Here is a 22,640-nt window from a genome sequence, read left to right as displayed (position 1 = left end):
ACTGCCCTGCCCTGCCCCGTAGGGGTCCAATGTTACCCTGAGACTTCTTCTTGCCACCTATATACTTGAAAAAGGACTTTTTCTTTTCATGTAGGGTGCCAGGCACCCTCAACTCCCATTGAAGTTAAGGGTGCTCTGTACTCTTATCATTCAAGACTCACTATTCTGCAGGATCAGAACTTGCATATCCAATTGTCTATTGCAGTGGTTCTCAACCTTTTTTGTACCAGGACCCATTTGTAAACATCAATGGCCAATGCCCCTCACTCCCAACCTACTGTCCCCCACCCCCAGATCCCAGCCCCCCAGTGTGTGGGGCAGGTGGGGGGTTCCAAGCAGCCCCTTGCAGACTGGAACTCTGCCAGCCTGTAAGGGAAAAGCCAGTTTCCCACATTTTTCTCCTTTAAAGGAGAATTATTTTTTTTAAAGTTTGTTGATCCATTTTTTAATTTTGTTTTTGACCCTTTCATATATTCTTGTGACCACCTTTTGGGTCACAACACAGGTTGAAAAATGCTGGTCTGTTGCATCAACAGTATTTCACATTCTGCTCACTTCAGTTTTACCTTGTATTAGATGAGGCCGTTAGTTTCATCTCTAAAGCAGGGAACCACTGGCTAATACCCAAGTGTTTTAACTTGAGGATCAGACAGTGCCTAACAAGATCTGGGGGCTTGTAGGTAAAGGAAGCTTATGGAACTCTTGCCTTCAGTGGTTCCCATATCCACCATGGGACTTAGACGTCTAACTGCCAACTTAGGGAGCAGCAGCCAAAACATGGTTCCTTAAAATCCTCACTTAACTGCTGTCTAATCTCAGAGACCCCTACAAGCCCATGACACTTAAATGTCTGCCCTGCCCAAATCCTGACAGTGCCAAACAGCTCAGCAGTGTTTAAGCCCCAGCTTCTCCCCTGCCCCTTTGCGTTCTCCATCTCTCTCACCTCCAGTAGCAGACTTGACTGCTTGGCCTTGTACACAACAATGAACAGAAGGAGAGAGAGGCTGGCTCATGTCCCTCCACTCCCAAGAGGATATCCTAATCTCTCTAGGTTATAAAGTATTTGAAGCTGGTTTCACTTCACATTTGAATGTATCCAGGTAGGGGCCGGGTGACACTTAAAATGCTGCTGGAAAGCTCTGCTAGTGACTGGCTTCAGGTCAGATGAATTTGCTGTATTAACCCATGAAATGCAATACTCCTCCTGAGGTCTCTGAGCCATCTGTCATTGTTTGTATGTACACAGTTCCCCCATTAGGAAAAGAAGTACAAAACATGGTTAAATATACCAATCCACCAATAAGACTCATCCAAGGCCATAACCTACCTGATCTTTGTGGATCCTTGTCCAGATTGAACTGTCCTGTCATTAACATCTCAGCTTCCCTCGCCAGGAGCAGGTATCGAGGCTCATCTTGAGTTCCATCATATTCGCCCCCTTCATCGTAGTCAGTCATGTTGAGTGCAGCATTATACCAGTGAAGGGCTTCCTTCCAGTCTTGTACTCTGATGTATCAAAAAAAAAGAGTTACAATAGTGTAAGTAAGCTGCCTTGTCTGTGGGATTCTCCAAGAGGGCTTTTGCTCCCTGAGGAGCTAGCTCTTCAGGTAGTGTACACAGATAAAAAAGAGTCTTGAAACAAATAAGCAAACAAATCCTGTTGTTTTGTCCTGGACACCACGAGGGGACCCGTGTGGTTCTGGCCTTAGTGGAGCAGTCTGGCTTCTCCATGGTGTCAGCAGTTCAGCCTACCACTTTCCTCTGGCTCACAAGTGTTCCCACACAGTTTGCTAAGCTGCTGCTCTTCTATTTAAGGTTTTTAAGTTCCCAGTGGGCTATTACCTTATCAGTGGCCTCTACACAACGACAGCTAGTCAACAGGGCTAGCTGCAACCTCTTAAAAGGACAGGCCACCCTGTTATATATGGGAAATTGAGGTACGTTTCTCTGGAGTTACAGGGCTCAGTTTGGCACAGTGCTGAATGACCTGATACTATCTGCAGAGGCCTTAACCATGAGCTTGCATGGAAGTGTGTAGCTAATTCCACAGAATCTGCATCACAGCCCTTATAATGAAAGAGGCTGAAGTCACTTTGCATGGGATTCACAGGGATGAACTACCAGGCTGTTCTGGTTCAGCAAGTTAATCCTGGTTTTGGAGGCTGCCTTCTTGTGCACTAGAACTTGAGATGTTATTAAAAGGTAAGAGTTACACCTCTGGTCTTTATGCATTTGAAAAAAACATTAAAGCTGGGAATCGATTTCAAAGCATTGGGGTGAGGTCTCCCTAAGTCTTCAGACAGCTTTATCAAAAACAGCTGGGAAGAGTGTGAGTGCTTCATTTATTTCCATGGGATATTAGTTATAAAGTCCTACTAATAATTTAAAGACCAGCTTTGCTAAGTGTTCATTGCCGATCAAAACCTGAAATAAAAAAAAGAAACAAAAAAGGAAAATCCTACCATGAAGATTTTTTCATTAATTCACTTTTGCTACTGCGCATTAAGTTTAGTACCTCCTATGTGAGGTACTAACTAAAAGTGCGTTAGGCTACCCTAATGTGCAGTAGCAAAAGTGCACACTTTTTAGTGATGCTTAAGGCACAATAACCAAATTTTACTGTGCATTAGTGTATTAACATGTTTTTTGCTGTGACACTCCAATGCACAGTAAAATAGGCTACTGCACGTTAAAGCACATGTGTAGACGTGCCCACTGAATGGCACCTCATTTTGTCATCAAAAGTGTGCAAAATTTGGCTGGTTACTGGATTATGGGAGAGTATAATAATTGCCCCTCATATCCAGGCAATCTGATCCCCTGGGATTCTGACATGAATAGATATAATAATTTGTCCTTTTCTAAGATTGGTATTACTAATAAAGCAACAGAAAGAGGATCAAAGTCCCTAATGCATCATCTTCTGTGTTCAGAAAGCTGGTCTATATTATAAATATAAAAAAGTTCTTACAAAATACACAAAAATCAGTAAGCAGAAGCTGGTTAGCATTTTGCAAATCACATGTCTTCAGGTCATAGCCACCTTGCTAAAATCAACTCTGTGTCACTCTTTCTATTCTAAACTCTGAATTTCATGGGCTTTACTTCATTCTGTCCATAAAAATGTATTGTCACTGAAGTGGTCCAAAATGGGATTAGTCATTCAGTCATTTTAAATTAAGAATGAGAGTGCTTGCCATGTGGAAAAAAAAAAGATTTGCCAATTCAAGACTTTTTCTCCCTTAAAATTTTAACTCATCTTGGATTTAAAAGGCCTTAAAAACTGCACTCTAACATGAATTCTGTTTGCTACTATTGTTATAGGTGACAATGAGAAAGGTTATGATGACTGACATTAATTACAAATGGATATTCTTTATATATTTACTTGTACATTCAATAGCACTTTTTTCATGATTGTTTCATTATTTCCCCTGTATGAATCCATCTGTTTCCCTTTTGCTGGATGTTTCTTACACTAACGGGAGGGAAAAAACATTGCTTTTTAAAAAAGAAAAATGTGAGCATAAAATAATTTAGGAGTAGGTACAGCACCCAAAATTATTTTAATTCATTTTTAAATGACTGCAGGCCATGCTGACAATGTCTCTTGTACTAATTTTCTCCAGCGATCCTTCCTTTTAAAAAACACAAATGTATTTCTACTGGGGTCCAAGGCAGTTTTACCACCAGTTTCACAGGAAAAAGGCATCACCATCAGTAAACCTTAACATAAACAAAAGTGAAGTTCACCACAGAGCGCTGGTTTGCAAAAGTCCCATTTAAGCTCTTAATGTCACAGGCCATGACTTCCCCTGCTTCCTACTGCATTAGCCAAGAGATCCTTATCTCAGAAGAATGGACAGGAAATACAGAAATTTGAACCTAAGCTGTATACCTGTGTAAAACTCCTACACATAGAGGCAGAAGTGTAGGAGTCTGGAACTTGTCTCAAACCCTGAGACCTCACCACCTGGGAGTATGTTTGTGTATTCTCCGCTGTATGTAGCTGCTCTTGTTAATACTGCCTCATTGATAACATCCCAATAAACCAGTGTATAGTTTGGCTTCTCTGGTACTTCTCCAGATAAAATAAAAGCCTACAGAGACATCCTGAATGTAACAGAAACTCAAAAATGCACATCCAGCCTCCATTCACATTGATGGGACATGCACATAGGAAGAATATGGCTCTCAGTTTGTAAACATTCCTCTTTGTGTTGACAAAGCGTTGCAGTCCCAAATTGCTTATACCAGTGAAATACCTCTGTTAACTTCAGTAAACAATGATGGTGTTAGTAATATACATGAAAGCTCTAAAATAAAAAAACATCTTCTGTATGTGAAGTCAAGCATTCCACATGCAGTTCACTGTTCACTTTTGTGTATTGCACACATGCATACTGCTACACCATACCTGTCTGCACCAAGATTTATACCCGTGTCGTATGCTCTTGCTACCAGAATCATGGAAGGCCGGTCTCCAGCTTCTGCAGCCCTTAGTAAATAATCAAATCCTTTTGTTCTGTTTTCTTTTGTGTCCTATTAAGGTAAAAGCAGAAAAAAACCCACTGAAATGGATAACGCTAACATGCCACTATGCATTTCTTCATCCAGCTGCTGGTACAGCCCCCATCATGCATCAGTTCCACAGGAGTTATGAGCCTTCAGGACTTCCTGAAATTCATATCCAGTCTGTCTCAAGCTGGACACCAAAAATGGAAGCACCAAAAATCAGAGACCACTTTTGAAAATGTGTACCTCGATGACTTCTTTAAGGTCAAACAACTAATCTCTGGCAAAGCCAGGAACTGAACCAGGCTCTCTGGTTTCTAGTCCTACACCTTAGCCACAAAGGATCTTTCTTCTTTTCAGGTGAAGGTCTGGGATTTCTAAATGTGTAAAACACATAGTATTATTATAGTCTCTGGGCATGATTCTCCTATCCTTTTGTCAAGACAGAACACAAAAGATGCCATATGATTGGTCTCCATTTTGGGAGTTTTTGTTTACCTCTAAAGTGACTTCTGAAAGAATGTGATGGGGCAGCTGGGAATACATGAGTCCTAACCCAACGATGGCTTCCAGCTCCCCACAATCTGCAGCATGCTCCAGGTGAAAGAGAGCAGTTTCCTGATCCCAGTCCTTATCCTTCTCACAGAATCGTCCAGCTTCATGGTAGCGGACCATGGCCAAGTGAACCTGCAACCCAGCATATAGGATGCCACTTAGAGAAGTTGAGCGCACATAAAATTGCTGGTCTAATTCAGCAAAGCACTTCTATACATGCTTATCTTTCAGCCTGGCACCTGTCCCCTTGACTTCAACAGGTCTACTCATATGCTTAAAATTAATCAGGGACTTAACTGCTTAGCAAATGTGTATGCAAGAGCACAGTAAGTTCGTACGATGTGGCCTATTTGATAATCTAGGGTGCAAACAGACAGAATATATACAAGCGGCAAACAGTAGTATAAACCACTTACACAGTGTGATTTTCTGTTCACCGCTAGTGGAAGGGTAACAAAGCAGTCTATGAGCCTCAACTGCCTGGGCTAAAAGACACAGCTGGCAGCGGTTACATAAATTTTTCCCCTCATTAAGGTACCTCAAACTGTAACTTAGTGGAACTCTGTCAGCCCACTACGATTCGGAGGACAGTTGCATGTCTCAGTGGATCTGTTAGGTACCTTAGGGCCTTTAAAAATGCTGTAATGGTAGGACCCAAGTCTAGGAGCAAATGTGATCTACAGGAAGCCAGGTTTAGAACTTCCTGCTTCTAAGGCTTTGATAGCAAACAGGAGAGGATCTGGTTCATAGAAGCTCTAGCTTACATCTCTTTGCAAATGCTGCTGGGGGTACGGCAGGGATGTCAAATTCACCTAGGGCCCTGGGCCGGATCCAGACTATGGGATAGTTTCCTTGTGGGCACCAGATCAAGCCAGAGGCATGAGGACTGTTGCAGGTGCCACTGGCAGCTGCGGCAGCAGCAAGGGGTCCAGAAATGTGAGTCCAGAGGTGGCCAAGCTTGCTGCTGATGGCCGTGCCCAGTCGGGTCCAAGGGCTCAGGATTCTGTGGCAGGCTACACCTAGTTTTCAGTGTCCACCAGTAGCCTGGTGGGCCAGATTAAGAGGCTCTGTGAACCAGATCTGACCAACAGAGCATATGTTTGACACCTCGGGGTACAGGAAAAGATGTATCATTCCTTTTCCTATCTGCCAAAAGTGGGAAAGGTTTGTTAGCACAACTAAAATATTGGTTCCACTGAAGTCCAGGGCAAATTTCTACTCATCTCAGTAAGGCCAGGATTTCACTACACACAATTTGAGGTATATTAAACCTTTTGGTCAGCCTCTAATTTATTAACTAACTTGCCTTGAGTATCAGGATATGGATCCTATGTTTGGGGTTCATGTAGACTACCCCAGAGGACAGGTGACCCAAGGGCTAACAGACCCTTCCCCAGCATATCAGTATTTTGCTTCTCTGTCTGAACACGTCCTACCTTGATAAGAGGAGCGGGTTGCTATATAAATAATAATTCACAAAATATATTTTTCAAGTGGAAAGAAAAAGCAATAAATAGAACCATTGGTACCTTCCCCAGGATGGATTTCCCAATTTTCTTTTCAAGTTGAAGTGCATTGAGTCGTTGAATTTCCTCAGCAACACAGGATGGTCTATGGATGTGGACTCTGGAAGAGTTGTAGAGATTCCATTTCTCTACACTAACCTAAAAAAGTGGGGGAGGAAGGAGTGTATTATACTTTGTACTTGAAAATAAAAGGGCACTAAGCTACTTCCATACATTACCAAGCAGAAATCAGAGTCCATTAAATCTACTGTTTTATTACCAAGTGTTTTTAATTTAGGATGCTGCTTTAAAAAGGCACAGGCAATCAATTTTTTAAACAAAAGCTCATAGCAGCTCCTTTTCTATCATCCTAATGCAATTAGCAAGAAGCCCTCCATAAATAACAGTAGCTAAAGCAAAGCACACATGTAGGCCAAGATTAAGCAAAACACTTGCTTAACTTCAGTATGTGAATAGTGCCAGGCATACTCACATGCTGAAAGCAAAGCCTGGGCTTAAGTGTTTTGCAGGACTGAAGCTTTAAATAACAACATTTTAAATACTGCTTATGCTCAGGGACAAATGAAAAATATCCGATTAAAGTCTACTCTCATTTCTTGGAGTCTAAGTAGAGCAGAGACTCCCTATGCCTGAACAAGGATAATTGCACCAGAGAGCTTGCTAAGAACTTTTTCCCAACTACTCAGTTGGTCTAATAAAAGATATTACATCTATTCAAAGAACCTTGTCTGCCTATGTCCTTAGCCCAACACAGCTATAACTAAAAACCTGATTAAAAACATTACACTTGCTAGGCAAATATATGTGTTGGTGTTTACTGGGTTTGTCCAACCCAAACTAGAATTTTCTCTAAAATTTCTTAAGGAAAGTATATTTTTCAGATCCATAGGTGGATGGGTACCATTAGCACAAAATAAAATCAAAGCTATTAAAGAGAACCCTTTAATGTATGTTTCTGATGTAGAATTTCAATCCATAAATGTTGTTTTTATTTTCTGCATCAACAACAAAGACTGCATAAATTTTGCAAGGAGTTTGGAAATCCTAAAAAACAAAAATAATTATGGATTGCTATGAAAAAATCTCTCTTTTAATTTACAACTACAGAAAAAATAATAAATAGATAATCATAAAAAGAGTTGCATTTTTCAGAAATATCAAAAAAATATTTTCACCAGAAAAAATATATAGTAACAACAACTATTTTGACACACAAAAACTACAGGCTTTAAAAAAAGAATCACCCCACAATGTACAGGACACAATGCAATAAATACAGCATGGTAAGCAAATAAAATCTAGTTATGCGAGAGAAAAGAAAAAGTGAAAATTATGTCAATGGAAAATTCATGCAGAATTACTGGTTTACTCCAGGGACTGTTTTTAGAGGTCATGGGAGCTTTATTTACAACAGCACTTCTCTAATTGAAAAATTAAAAAAAAAAGAGGAAGAACATGGGTGTCAATAGTAATGTAAAATAATTAAAAGGAATGAAAATTAAGGTCTGATGTAGCAATGTGAAATTAGATGACAAGGGATGGAACATAAAGAAGAGACCAGAATGGTTAACTACCGTCTGCAAAGATTTGTTTTATTTACCCTTGCAGAACTTCCCAAACTGTCTTCATCAGATTCGTGTCTTCGGTGGTAGTTTGAATGGCCCTATGTTAACGTAAAGATTTACATAATTTAATTTACATCTGATGTGTACCATCTATGACTACAAACAATTTCCTCCCAATTATGTTAACGATGAAAACAGCTTAGGCTGGTTTTTTTCCAGTGACTTGCAGTATAGAAAAGAAACTGGGTTGAGCTAGTAAAACTTATAGTGCCAAAACATTATTCATACAAACTGGATTTATTCTATTAAACTAACAAAAATGTCACTTCTTCCTGCCTCCTCAAAGATACACTTCTCTTTTTGCAAATGGTCTGACCACACATGGAAGCAGAGCTGCATTTACTTACTAGGCACCAACCAAAAAGCTATTTACAAGTTTAAAGTCTAGAAATAAGAATTCTGTACCAGTGTATTAATGACCAATTGCAGTCTTAACTTCTAAAATACGTCAGACCACATAATATGCAGTACATCAGAAGCTGAAAGTCACACTCAGAGAGTCCCATTATAATTGGAAACCCTTTACAGGACATGCTTTCAGACCTCAAAAAGCACCATGTGAACCAACAGCAATCACATTTATTATTTTGTAGGAGATTCCACGTTGCAAATTCTCTTTTCCCTGCAAGCAAATTGTAAACATGAAAGTTGAACAATCTATTTTAGAATATACAGGAACATCTTTCCTATAATTTTTCATTAATTCATTGCAAAAGTCAGATGACAGGATGTAATCACATACATACATTTTTTGACTGAATCACCTTAAAATGGGAGAAAGAGCCTCAGACCACTGTGAAATCCAGAATAAAGCTTTTTACCTTTTCTCGATGATCCATTTCTTCTAGCTCACTTCTCTTTTCACTGGGATAGCCACTGTCCCCACCATTTTCAAAGTCCTGCAACAACATAAACAAAGTTTCATAACACTAGCGCATTTTCTTGCAAGAACCTCATACAACAGGCATCAATTTCCATGAAGCTTGTCTGCTTTTAAGATAAGGATTACTTAATGTAATAGCAAGGGACTGTATTGGATAAACCTCCTGGTCCCTTCTAGTCTTATGCCCTTATATCTTTTCATGAATGTTTTGTAGCCAGTGAAGAAGCAGCTGCAATGTCTGTTGCTATGGCCTTGGGTAGGCTAGTTAAATAACCTGCAGAAGCCTGTAGTTGTTCTTTCAGGTGAGGTTTTCTACCCAGCCTATACACACAAAATCAGTAGGGATTTTGTCAGGCTTTCATACCACAGTAGCCTGCAAAAGCCCTAGAAAGTGACATTTGGGCAAGAAAACACATAAACACCTTTGCTGCTATTAAAATTCACTGGACGTAAGTGAACTTTGGGAAGAACAGTAAGAAAAAATTATATTCTTTTTGCTTAAAATTGAAAATATCATATGCGTGATGGGACCAACAGCACTGAACACAGAGGACTCTGCTTTCTTTTTCCTGAATAAAGTCCAGAGGCAGTGCATTTACTAAAGCAACAGAAAACTCATCCTCTCTCAGCAGCACACATACCCTTTGGTTATCAAGGTGATCGTGGTCTTTGTGAACCAAATTATCCACTTCATTGAACACAGGCCAATCTAGGAAGAATAACATTTTGTTTATTATTCTGGGAATACTGTAGATGATCATGTATCAGGCAGAAGTGCTACATAATGGAATCTGACTTTTATTAAAGTGTTTTCAAGAAGGCACCTCAAAGAAGTGAGCACATCATTAATTATAAACAGACATAGCTGGGGTTTTATTATGACTTAGCAGAAATATTTAGACGTAGAAAGGGGCAGATGGAACTTCTGCATTAAATCAGACTCTGTAAGTAAGTAATCAAACACTTGAAAAAATAAGAAGTGTTTTTGTTAAAATGTCGAGGAGCTGCAAACTTGGTTTAACAATGTTATATGCAGAGAAGACACACAATTGGACTTACGGAGCATGTCCATTTTTTGGCTGTGAGGTGTTGCTGAGGAAGGAGAACAGGGCAAGGAGTCAAATGCCACGTCACTCATGCTCTCATCTCCAGAGTTTTCAGACAAACGGAAAAGCAAAGGAGGCCGACTACCAGAGATCGTCCTCACCCGGTTGCTGCCACATTTTTCCTCTGTGCCACGTACAACTGTCTGAGCAGATTCCTTAGGAGAAGCAATATGAAAGTCCTATTACTCTCACTTTTCTTCATTGCCCTCTGAATAAGGAGTGCACACTAAACCATGTATTTAACAATGGCTTCATGCATGTGGACAGATGATTACATGTGCATCCATACATCTATAGGCTTGCATGTATGCATGGGCAGATCTAGAATTTCCTAAAGAGGGCACAGCACACTGTCCCTCAGACCACATGGGGGTGGGGATCTGGAGCAGCTGGAGCTCCCAGGCTGAGAAGGGCTCCACAGAAGCTGGGCTGGGATCAGGTGCTTGAGGAGGGAGACAGCCCACTACCACTGCCACCATCTCCAGCTGACCCAGACATGGGTTGAACACAACAGCTACTCTTGCTGGGGGCTGCAGGGAGCAGCTATGCAGTAGGCAAGGCTTGGCTGATGGCAATGACATCAACAGTGCATAGGTTCCTCCTTCTAGCCTGCTTTGTGCCCAGTCACCCCCTCCCAGCATGTCCCCCACTGCCTGGAAGCAGGTGCCGGAAGAAGGAACCTGCATGCTGAAACTGTTCCCAGCTGAGCCTGGAACCCTGCAGAGCTGCTTCCTGGGGCCTACAGCTGGAGTAGGTCAGGAGTGGCTCTATGCTTCCCTCCCGCCCCATGCTTGTGTCAACTGGGAACCGCAGTGGGGGTTGGCTTCCTCCTTCCAGCACTTTCTCCCTGCCAGCAGGAATTACAGTGGGGGTGTACCAGGTGTAAACAGAGAAAACCCATTCACTACTGCTTCTCCCTGCTGTACCTGGCACCCTGAGCAGCCACAGCTCTGAGCTGAAGCAGGACAGAAGCGACACTGGGGCTCCCCTTGCACCCATGTCAGTTGAGGACAGCAGCAGAAGGGGAGAGTACCTCTATACCACTGCACCCTCCCCCGCCCCAGATCCACCCCTACATAAATATGCTTTAAACCTTACAAAAGATGAACTTCATGAAGTCAGAAGGAATTTTACAATTGACTAGGCTGAATTTCACTCCAAAGTTTTAGACCAGATTCTACATGCTTCAATCAAACAGAACACACCTAGCTAACAACTGGACTTGTGTCTAATTAGATGCACCCAAATAATCCAACTGTTCACTTTTTAACACAGCACACTGCAGTACCATGCAGAGATACCTGAGCTAGCATCAAGAGAAGCAGCTCGCATAACAGAAGCAACAGAGCCACTCAGCATGGTGCCCTGCCGAAACCAATTAGCTCTGCTAAGAAACTGCTTCCTCGGCCAAGAGAGCTCAGGTATCTCTGCAAAGCACCACACTGTATTCTGCACATATAACCTTTGTTCCATAATTACCTTTTATCCACAGGATCTACAGAACCTCCTAAGGGCTGAATGCTTAAACATGTATCTGATGAATATGCTATAGGGTTGCATGCTGATTAAGTTTACAGCATCAGTTCAGAGGCCAAGTGTAAAGCAACTCAGCTACATTTTACACTGCAACACAAAGTAAACCACTGTAATTATGGTTTCTTTTCTGGGGATTTCTGTTGCTCTACAAGGCTTTTTTTCAAGTTACTATAGATTTCTCATACTCTTTTATTAAGCTTTGTGCAGCAAGCACTTACAAGCAGCTTGTTACTGTGATCCAAGGCATCTTTCTCTTTGGATGAAAGATCAAAAGGTGCAAGTCCCATACTTTTGCAAATCTTGTTGCAGGAGTGAGAATGAAAAAATAAGGCCATACCCCGTACACCTGAGGATATAGAAAGAAGTTGGTGAAGAAAGGTTTTACCTAAGTTGTACTTGATAGATGGGACATTAGGAACTAGAACCCTAAAACCCTGTCCTTGAAATTATCATGTAGCCGTGATGCTTTGATAACTACATTCTGGAAAGTTTTTAGATTTTAGAAAAAATACAAGAATTTATAAGGTTGTGAGTTAAAAGAAGAGAGATGAATTTAAAAAGGAAATTTTCACTGTGAAAAGTTGCAGGCTTAAAAAGGTGCTTCTTGACATATACGCATGCTATTAAAATTTCTTTTTTAAAATCCATGAGCTTTTCACTATAAACTGTCTTGACATCTGTAACAATGTTAAATCCTCAAAAACTCTAGCTATGACATAGGTGGTATCAAATCAATAAAAATACATGAATGTACTGAGAAACACGGCTAAATTTACTGCCCTACAGGAGACTCTTACAACACCTTCTCTGCTTGGATCCATTGTGATTCAGCAAGGAATTTAAACAGCCAGAATTATTCCTCTCAAACTGCAGGAAACTTGGTAATTTCATTACTTTCCTGGTTTCCCAATGCAGCTGGCAGGAGGCAGAAAATACTTCTCTTTTTAAATCAGGTACTCTGAATCAAGACCAGAAATCCCATTGTTGATCCCTTGTTCCGCCAGCACATCACAGACAAAGGGGGTGTCTTCCCACTCCAAGAACACAATATATCAGGAGCTGGGAGTGTGGAAATGTCCTAGTTGTTTGCATTCTATCCAGCAGGAACCTGCCTGCTCTGGCAGCCTTACGAGTGCTCAGCAGACTGCTGAAACAAGAACAGCAGAAAAAAAACCCACTACTAATAAAAATATTAAGGCGCACAAATGACTTTACCAAGGTTGCCATCGCCAAAGTCTGCACCACGCTCTGTGTGGATCTGAGGGTCTGTGTACAGGTCTCCCACTCCTTGGATATCAACAACAATAAGCTGGTGTCCTGAACGCTCAAATGTGAAGTGGCTAAAGGCCTGTAGGGAAATGAAAAAAAACCATCAATGGGCAGGCAGCAGGGGAGCGAAAGCCAAAGCATATGTGACTGTTTCCATTTTAAATGTGTTTAGGATCACACACTAAAAGTAATTAATTCATCTTGGGCCTGGCCCATTGCTTACAGACCAGTTTAAAGACAGAGGAACACACAAGAGAATCAGACCAGGTGTTAAGTATAAGGATTCTAGCAAGTAGTGACTGAAAAGACATATGTGATCACAAACTTCTCCTTTTTGTAAGTGCAAGTTACAACTCCCCAGGATCGGATGCGTCTAGGGTCAAGCTAAGAGAGCACAAATTGTGTTTCAGTTATTTGTGTGAAGTTGATGAGATGGCTCATGTAACTAAAGCTAAAAAGATGTGGCCTTTAATTTGAATTAAGGGCAAATTGTTTGACTGAACACAGCCCTGCACGTTGCACCCAAGCTGCCTTATCCTCAGTAACAACATTACTTAAAGGCAGTACTGTAAACTTACATGTAAATACTTGTTGGGGGGACTGTTCTCAACGCCTTCCATGGGGAGGGACCCACAGACAGATCACCTACATGGAAAGGGTAGGGGTCATCTGTCTCTATGCCATGGCTTCCCCAGCCTACAAAACAGGGAGGGGATGAACCAGGAGGTGGGTATAAAGAGGCCAAAGGAGACACCCAAGAGAGAAATGCATCATCACATCCTTCTTTATTATGACGTCCATTATCTCTCCCTCTTAAACAAGGGATGCAGAAACAGCTCTCATGAAGGACAAGGCTAAAAAGAGCAGCAGTGTGGTCTAAGCCACTGCAGTCACAGAGCCTCCTCACAGATAGACACATACCTCTGGTCTCACAGCTATGTAGTCAGAGTGCCACCTACTGCTCCTTCTGTGGTTGGGCAAAACCCAGTCCATCTCTTCCAAAGGGAAACGCAAGCATCTTCGCAGAGGTTTTCTATCTCTGGGTTTGCCTTTGTGAGCTGTCCCACTGGATGGGGAATCTGGCCCTAGGGATACTAAAATGCAGCTCTGTGCTCTGGGAATACTGCATTTAAAGTGTGCCAAGCATAAAACTCTTTTTCTTTATCAGAGCGGTGCTGTTTGGAACCTTGTGGGAAGGCCCCCAGAAGGGCACTGCAAGGCTTGGGTGGAGGGAAGTTAGATAAACACTGTTATTGCAGCTAATCTTATGAAACATTTTGTTCCCAACCTCTAAAAAGGATAGTGCTGATTTACTGTGCAAAAGATCAATCAGAAACTAAACCCCCATCCACATGAAGCAACACAGCAAACACCAAAAGTTTTAAAATGCTGATCACTTTGTGCATACTACCATTATTTTTCAATTCTTTCATTAGACCCAGTAGTGTTAAGTCATTTAGTTGACGGGTTTTATCTGCTGTGTTTTGTTTTGTTTGGGTTCTTTAAATTTGCAGCTTTATTTATATAAATAAAAGAAATATAACCATAGAAGACTCAAGTCACTTATTTAGGGGATTACCTTCAGGTGCTGTAAGCTGCCTGAAGTCAATAGAGAAAGGCTGATTTATACAATGAGCTATATCATGTAAGGGTCTGGCCCTCTGGTTATACTAAGTTAGCACAACTCTTTTCAGTATCTAAGGCCTGATACCACTTCTGGTAGCAAAATCTCTCCCTGAAATGGATGCTGTGACAGGCTCCCTGGGAAGTTCCCTGGGAAAGTCCATAAACAGACAAGGTTCTTTGGGTAAATGTGATATCTTTTATAAATGTAAGTAAATTTAGGTGGTCTAATAAAAGATATCACATTTGCCCAAAGAACCTTGTCTGCCTATGTCCTTAGACCAACCTGGCTATAACCAACTACCAGGAAAGCCCAGGAAGACCCATCCACCGATGGGGCACTGGGGACCTGACCACATGCAAGCTCAACTGAAGCAGCTGGTGGGCTGCACAGCCCAAACCCAACACTGCTCTCCAGCACTCATGGGGACCCACACTGGAATACACAGCTCAGGTGGGGCTGAAATAGGGTGGCTCAGTGGACAAAGAGGGCATCTGATGAGAGAAAAACCTGGCACAGAGACCCCGTGGCACCACACGTCCCGGAACAGCATCCGTGGACCCGGAGTGCGCCAGGGTGAACTGGTAGTACTACAACCTTCAGGTAGGCATAGCGGGGCATGCTTCATGGCATTACCATACCTGGCTGGGTGGCAGGATGGGCAGAACCTGGACAAGAAAGCCAGCCCACCAAGAGGTATCGCAAGCCTAATAGGTGAGCGAATGGAAGTTGCACTGAGCACTGAGGCACCCACATGTATAAGGAAAGCACTTGGCATGGGGGCATCATTGCCTGGCTCACTGTATCATCCAAGCTTTTTAAGTTGGATTTTCAGCTATGTTGTAATTTTTGGAGAAAACAGGACAGCAGCAAGCCCCCTGCAGCCATCATCCTCATCAGGCCCCAACACAGGAGAAGAAAGCCCCATCACCACATCTGAGTGTTACCCAGGCTGATAATAAACACCTGTGTAGAACAGGGTGTAGGGGAGGAAAAGCCCTGCAGATGTGCCAATAGAGTTACCCTGCCCCATACAGGGACCACTAATCACCACCTCCAGAGGAAAACCCAGTAAAAACAGCAAGTTGGGTGGGCAAATAGACCTAGGTATGATGTGGCTCAAGAGGCAGGGCATGCCCATTGGCTGGTACAGAGGCTGTGAGCCTGTCAGAGTTGTACACTGCAACTAAAATATGACTCAGTTCTTTATGGTGCTGAAAGCCTCCAGGGAAGTACTGAACACCTTCAACATCTAGCAAAATCAGAGCCAGGAGGCAACCCTCTAGCATCTTGCAGGATCAGGCCTTGCATAGAGAGAGCCTGTGCTGTGACTTCATAAATTAATTCCACATCACCCTGGAAAATCTGCAGCATCTTTTCTTGGCAATAACAAGTGCTGTTTAAATGAAGCCAAGAAAATCCTTGCAGTAGGCAGGAAGTAATCAGAAAAGGGTTGAAGCCTCACTTGTGGGGTAAGACGAATGTTGTCGTCCCGTACAAAACCAGAGTTGGAGTTGTATTTGATATATTTGCCCTCTATGTAATGTTCCAGATGAAAGAGGGGCTTTCCAGGCCTGTTCTTCATTTCAATAATGCAGGTCTGCACAATATCCACCTGGGAAGGGAAAGGGAAGAAGCGCTGATTAAAAGAGCACTTTGCTCAGACCAAGAATAAAGCATGGGAATGGTGCAACTGGGCAAACTTTGGCAATAAAAAGATGCAAGCAGTTGCCAAGGCTTGTTTATTTAACAAGAGGAGTGGGGAGTCATGTGCTTCTCAAGTTGTTGGCAGAATTACATACAGTAGCAGTCACCAAAAAATTACCCACTGAAACTGTCTATTGAAACAGCAGAAGACAAACCCTTCTGAAAAATTCTGAGTGCACATCAGTTTCCTATTTGATTTCACTATTTTACCTGTGTATACAAATATACAAGATGGGACCTGAGTACCTACTGTCCAAGCTGTAGGAATGGATTCCCTGTGAAAGACTGATATCCACCTTTGCCTTTTACATTCAGGTGTTTTAGGCCCTTAGAGAAATTGCTTTTGGCCCTAGGGAAAATCCACTTGAACTTGGTCTCACTTGGTTAGCTTCTAGTCTTTTCCATTGACAATTCTCTTCAGCCTCTGATATGATTTGATATGTAAAACACCACCCTCACAACACTGTTCTCTCCTCATAGAAGCAGAATTTAGACAAACTAAAATCCAGGATTTTCACATTAGGAAAAACTTTTGATCTAGCCTGGAGCAAAACCCTAAGCCCTGTCTGGAGGGATGGGGGAAGGGGCAAGGCCTGAGAATCTTGAGATCAGGCAAGGCTGGCTCAGACTCACTTTGCCTCCTGCACCCTTTTGGGGTAAGTAGGGTCTGGAGAACTGGGGCCTGGAGGTCAGGAATGAGGGGACCAGCAATTTCCTAGTCCCTGTATGCACTGAGCCTGATTTTGTGGGTTTTGGGGCCTGCTGATTGGCTCTGCAGGGAAAAGAAGTCTGGTGACAGACAAGGCAAGTAGGATGGAGGAGGGCAGGAGGGGGAGGAGGAAGAGGGGAAGTGGGAGGGGGATGTAGCAGGGGCCACTAACGGGGCCAGGCAGGGTTGGTTCCAGCTGCCTTTTAGCACCTGCCAAGCAGGGACTACTGCTGTCTGCCCATTGCCTCCATGCAAGTCCCTGGCCTGCCACAGTCCCCACCCTGCTACCCCTGCCCCACTGTTCCCAGGCACTCACCACCCAGATGGTTCCAGCAGATGTCTAGAAGACCCATCCAAGCCCATTTGACTTAATTTTGTCTGCTCTCTGGGAGTGCATTTGCACAGTCACACACTCAACCTATATTATTGCACACAAAACTACTTTATTTATTTCACCCCCCAGAACACAATTAATAGAAGTTCACAGTAGAAGATACAGCTTTTTCTGATCAATTAACTGCAGAGCTAAACCCTCTCTGAATTGCTTTGAAAACCTACCCTCTGAATGCAGAAAGGTTGTGTTTGCTTATTGATTCTGTGTGTGCTTTAACATACCTGTTTTGGTGGCTTGTGCCGGTTATACTCCTCTCCCCAGAGTTTTGCTTCCATTTGAAGTCGGACATCCTCAAAGTATACATCCCTGTCAACGGTCTCTATGTATCGCTTGGCAACATAGTTGAAGGCACCTTTCCAGTTTTGAGTGTGCAAAAAATTGGACAGCTTTTTCCTGAAAGACAAACCAAATGTGGGCAAAAGGGAAACTGAGATCTTCAATTCAATATTCCCCATTCCTTGCCTTCAAACACACCAAAAGCTGAAGGCTCCACAAATGAACAGCAGTGTAGATCTGCATCTGAACCTGTGAGAGTTCCCAAATAATCCAGCTCAAGGAATACAGAACTGCCCAGCTTTTAGCCCATATAAAGAGTTTGGAGAAAGCAGAATTTTGCCTGAATCTCTGTGACAGGCTGAAAGACATTTCCCACCCACAATATGCCAAATCAGCCTTGTGGCTTGGCTACCATAGCATGTTATTGCTCTGTACTCTTCCATTTCCTTTTTTATCTCAGACAGAGAGCATGAGATCATAGTGTTTGCCTTACGCAAACCAATCAAAAGCCAAAGCCAATCATTTTGTCTTGCAGAAAATTAAAGGGCATGGCAGGTACTTTTAAAACTATGAGAGGAAACAGCCCTCTCCTGTGATAAGGGCAGCCTGCTGCTTTTACAACACAAGAGCTGCTGCTCTCAAACCCTAACATCCCAGGAACCAGTACTGCAGACAAGAGTTCTTTCTTTTCTGATGGAGAAGTCCCTAAGGCATGAATGCCTCAAAAGTGAAGACAGAGTCTGAGTATGGGACTGCTAGATGTTAACAGATGGATTAATACATGTGCATAGGAAACTATAGAGGATGCCTGAATTCAAGTCAGATAGAGAAAATAAATGGCTTTTAAGAGCTTCTAAGCAGTCACGGGCAGCTTCCAACTTGGACCTTGCTCTCTTCCTAATGCAAGCTGTGCCTATTTGTGTGGGACAACAGGGAAAGAAAAAGGCCTGCAGGGTCTTTCTGTCTGCATTTAACAAAGGCAATTCCAGAAACTACAGACATACTAGCTTGGAAGCAATGATCTAGCAAGCAAGTCTAGCCAGGCTCTGAGTGCAGCAGTGGCTATCTGGAGGAAATGGTAAGCACGGGAAAGGCATGTCTGGAGTCGCATGGAGCTTGCAAGAACACAGGAGATGATGTTCCTGTGTGAGAAATATCTTTGCATTGCTGCCAGTGACCCTTTGTCACATCCAAGGGAAGAGACACTGAACAAACACGAATTAAACTTCTTCAAGAACAGAAGCCAAAGGAAATGACAGGCCACTGAGATGCCATTTGCATTTACAGAGCCTGGAGTCACTAACTCAAAAGAGCAATTTGGTCATTTGAGAACTGGAGCTGAAAGCAAGATGTTGACAAACTGAAGTCTGTTGCTTCCTATGTGTAACTGCATCTCAATTTGCAAGAATGGAAACCATTGGGTCCAATCCATGTTGTGGGGCAAAAGGCTATTTTGTCCCTTTGTCCTGAATATCCAAAACACTGAACTTCTAGCTACAGAAGCTGCTCTCCCTCCCACAAGTGAAACCAAATGTTAAATCAAAATTATTTGTATGCCAATGTTGGAAAAGCAGAGGAGCTTGTCTAAAACTTGCATTACGTTCATTCTCCAGGAGACATTCATAACTGGAGGCTTGAAAGAAAAGTGATTCTCCTGGTACAAACTGGTTCACCAAAGGTACTGGTGTCCACAGCAGTATTCTCAAGCTTTCCTGAGCAAAGGAAAATCCTCTTCATTCACCAGTTCACCCTGCTGGAAAGAACCTTCCCACTCCACCCAGAATCACAATGATTAGTCTAAAATCTATCTGATCCAAATTTCACTTTCTGGTTGAAATAAGGCATTTCTGTGACTGTCCTGAATCCAGCTATTTCTTTCCCTCAAGTCTGTATAACCCTGAGCCTGTGTTTGGACTTAAAGACATTGCCTACACCAAATGTTCCAGCCAATTGGGAACCTGCTGAGAATGAGACATGACGAACCTGCTTCTGCATTTGAGTGAGTAGCTGGGCTACAGTGGATTGTGGAAGTGGTATATTCCAGTCCTCATTTTTACAGATCTAACTGCTGATTGTGTTTGCACTGGAGCTGATGCAAAGGTACCTATCCCATGGAAGCATCATGGAATATTGTGCTTCAACTTCCCAAATCATTTCCATGCTTTCCTGGAGCACAGTCACTGAATTATCCCCAGCAAATGCAGCAGGCAGCTCCTTCAGTGGTCTGTTCCCTATGCTGGATCTCAGAAGATATAGGGAGAAGGAAAGAACACCTACAACTGTGCCTGGCACTTGCAAGGCATCATAGCTGAAAAGCTTTCTGCTCATCCTAGAGCTGAGATGTAGTTCTCCACCCAGCTATAGTAGCCATGCTCTCACTTAGTAGGGAATTAAACTGTCTGCAAGCTCCCTGACCATGTCAAAGTGATGCTTACAATGACAAGAAATACTCCCAGGAATCCCAAAGGAAAAAGCCAGCAGACACTTACGTTCTGAAACACTCTCGCATTGCTCCACGACCAAAGGGCTAAGGGAAAAAAAGCACACAGTCACTTGCATGGAGTTAATCTCTAACAATAATTAAAATTTCCACATTGCCCCTTTACATTGTGAGAGACGCCGAAGCACTTCCCAGACAACCTGAAGAAAACACCATTGGAGAGGAAGGTCTAGGGATCAGGACCAAAAGCCAAGAAGTGGGGATCAGGACCAAAAGCAGGGAAGCGGAATTTGGATAAAGGCATCTAGAGTAAACCTCCTTCTAAAGCAGAACCAACTGGCTGTTGCTTTAAGGCATCAATCAAATACCTGTCCAGCTTAAAGTGAGCTCACAAGCCACTGCCCCAAACAGGTGACTTCACAATCCCCAACCCCTAACTGAGCCCTACATGTCAGATGTGACATTAAGACTTGCATCTTGCCAAAGTCCAGGTACTTCTGCAGAAGCACAGAGCAAAAAACATCCACAGCTTCTGAACTCACACCATGATTTAAGTGGGTGGTGGGGTCCCCAAACTTATTCTGCAAAAAATCCAAGCAGTATTTTATCCTAAGAGCAGAAAATACTTGGAAGCATAACGGAGATAAAAGCAGACTGGCTGCCAGGGGGGGAGCTGTAATTAAAGTCCTGGCTCCATCCACTTTTCCCTGGCCAGCAGGAACTAGGAATGTTGCTGAGACAGCAGACCCAGCTCCTAAAAGGGAGTGAAAGACTCACAGTCTCCGTCTCTGGCTGACCCATGCATAGTTACTACTGGGCTGGGGAAGGACTGCCCTGCCTTCTTCTCTATCCCAGTGGAATGAAAGCTGTTGTGAACTGAACATAACAGGAAAGCAAAGGGATAAAATAAAAAATGAGAAGCTTGGAAATTCCTGTGTGAAACAGAGTCAGCTTTCCTTCTTCTACATTAGGAGGAAGTAAAATATGGTTGCTTATAACAGTAACAGAAGAAAGAGACGGGCACGTTCTTACTTGTGCAGCCATTTTGATTAGAACTTCATCTTTGACCCAGTCTCCAGTAACGGCATTGTATCTGCAAAGATCAGAATAAGGGTTTCTGATTAAAATGCACAAAGAACCAAAGGAGGCTTGTGCAGTCATCATGCCTGACCCTGACTGGGGAAGTGTTGTTTATCCTCAAGAACTTTCAACCCCACATATTCACCCTGGGCTTGTCTGTCAATGAGGGAGCAGCCTCTTCAGAGGACCATGTGGCTTAGCTCACTTGAAGCCTTTGAGCTAGTTCTAGTATCCTACACCTCAGATTGACAGCTCAGCACAAACTAAAGCCCCGTCTACACTATTGGTTGGCTCTGATTTGCTCTGGCATTACAACTCCTTCATGCTGGTCTGGCAGTTGTAAGAGGGGGTGGAAATGGCTCCTGGAGCTTGTCTGCTGCACAGGGGCTCTTTCTTGCTGGCACTAGGTTAGAATAAGGACTCTAAGCCGCTCCCAGGTCTTGGTATGGGGGATGTTTGCAGACACATCAGGGACAAGAACAGAAATGGACCGTGGGAAGCATATCATAAATCAGACACTTCAAAGCTGCTCAGAGTTGCACCAGGATATAAGCAAGTCTTAGCACATCCAGAGAATATAAAAAACACAGGTAGCTTTGCCCCACCCTGCATCCTCCAATTACCAAGTGCATGAACAAGATAACTGAGAACTATTGTGTCAGCAGTGCGCCACTGCCTAAAGCCTGGCTTCCCTGACCAGCTCAGATGCTGTTTTATGAAAACCATGCTAGCCATTCCCTGGTAGAGATGTCTCCTTTCAATGGTCTGCACTGTACAGTCTTACAGCACTGTTTGCAAATGTCAGGGGGATATTTCTTTCTTTTTTTTATCTGATTATCGCAATAACCTGGAAGCTGCACTTTCATAATTAAAAATATACAAGTAGTCAGCATAAGTCAGTTCCTCGTATCTGAAGGCATGCAAACATGTCACAGCTGTGTGGTATATACACCTTGCAAACCATGTGCCTGAAAGGCTGTCTGGAGGTGAGAGATTGGGCTGGTTTCGGTACATAGGCTACTCTGTGGTGTTCTGGTCCTTTTAAGGGTTTACATTCCAGCCTCATGCAGCAGAGCTGCATGTACATGCAAGAAAGAAACTACTATTTTAGGAAGGAACAGAGTGTTATGAGCAGGCAGATCTGTTTACAGCTTTCAAAAAAAAAAAAAAAAATCAATTGTATCACTTTCCTTATTGAAATCATTCTGCAGACTTACAAAGAAAATCAGCCAAAACCCTTTCACATTTATATCCCGTCCATTTCTCGTGAAGCCTTAACAAGCGGCTAATGTGGGGACGATTAGAATATGTCACAATTTCTTGACTGAGCTCAGTCTTTCTAAAATCCTGGGTAGTTTCAATTTAGATATGCTCTTGCCTTGGATACTGTAGATA

General features: G+C 42.8%; 1 protein-coding gene across 3 annotated transcripts in view; it reads right to left on the bottom strand.

Annotated features, from left to right (window-relative positions):
* The window catches only part of EEF2K (eukaryotic elongation factor 2 kinase), a 53,154-nt gene that overhangs the window by 10,144 nt on the left and 20,370 nt on the right, over positions 1-22,640 (bottom strand). For 2 of the 3 annotated variants that reach the window (XM_019512851.1, XM_019512852.1), the window contains 14 exons: positions 21,198-21,258; positions 20,215-20,252; positions 17,671-17,842; positions 16,105-16,254; positions 12,962-13,094; positions 11,965-12,092; positions 10,164-10,365; positions 9,746-9,813; positions 9,043-9,120; positions 8,197-8,259; positions 6,600-6,734; positions 5,014-5,202; positions 4,418-4,542; positions 1,328-1,506 (listed from right to left, as the gene is read on the bottom strand). In XM_019512851.1, the coding sequence (XP_019368396.1) occupies positions 1,328-1,506; positions 4,418-4,542; positions 5,014-5,202; positions 6,600-6,734; positions 8,197-8,259; positions 9,043-9,120; positions 9,746-9,813; positions 10,164-10,365; positions 11,965-12,092; positions 12,962-13,094; positions 16,105-16,254; positions 17,671-17,842; positions 20,215-20,252; positions 21,198-21,258 (1,721 nt within the window). The remainder of the gene's footprint in view (positions 1-1,327; positions 1,507-4,417; positions 4,543-5,013; positions 5,203-6,599; positions 6,735-8,196; positions 8,260-9,042; positions 9,121-9,745; positions 9,814-10,163; positions 10,366-11,964; positions 12,093-12,961; positions 13,095-16,104; positions 16,255-17,670; positions 17,843-20,214; positions 20,253-21,197; positions 21,259-22,640) is intronic. The other variant, XM_019512853.1, reaches the window with a different exon arrangement.

Source organism: Gavialis gangeticus, unplaced genomic scaffold (assembly GCF_001723915.1).
Source record: "Gavialis gangeticus isolate Ggan-Ray unplaced genomic scaffold, GavGan_comp1, whole genome shotgun sequence".
In the NCBI taxonomy this organism is placed as follows: Eukaryota; Metazoa; Chordata; order Crocodylia; family Gavialidae; genus Gavialis; species Gavialis gangeticus.
Note: the sequence above shows the minus strand (reverse complement) of the source record. Positions and strands in the feature narration are given on the sequence as shown.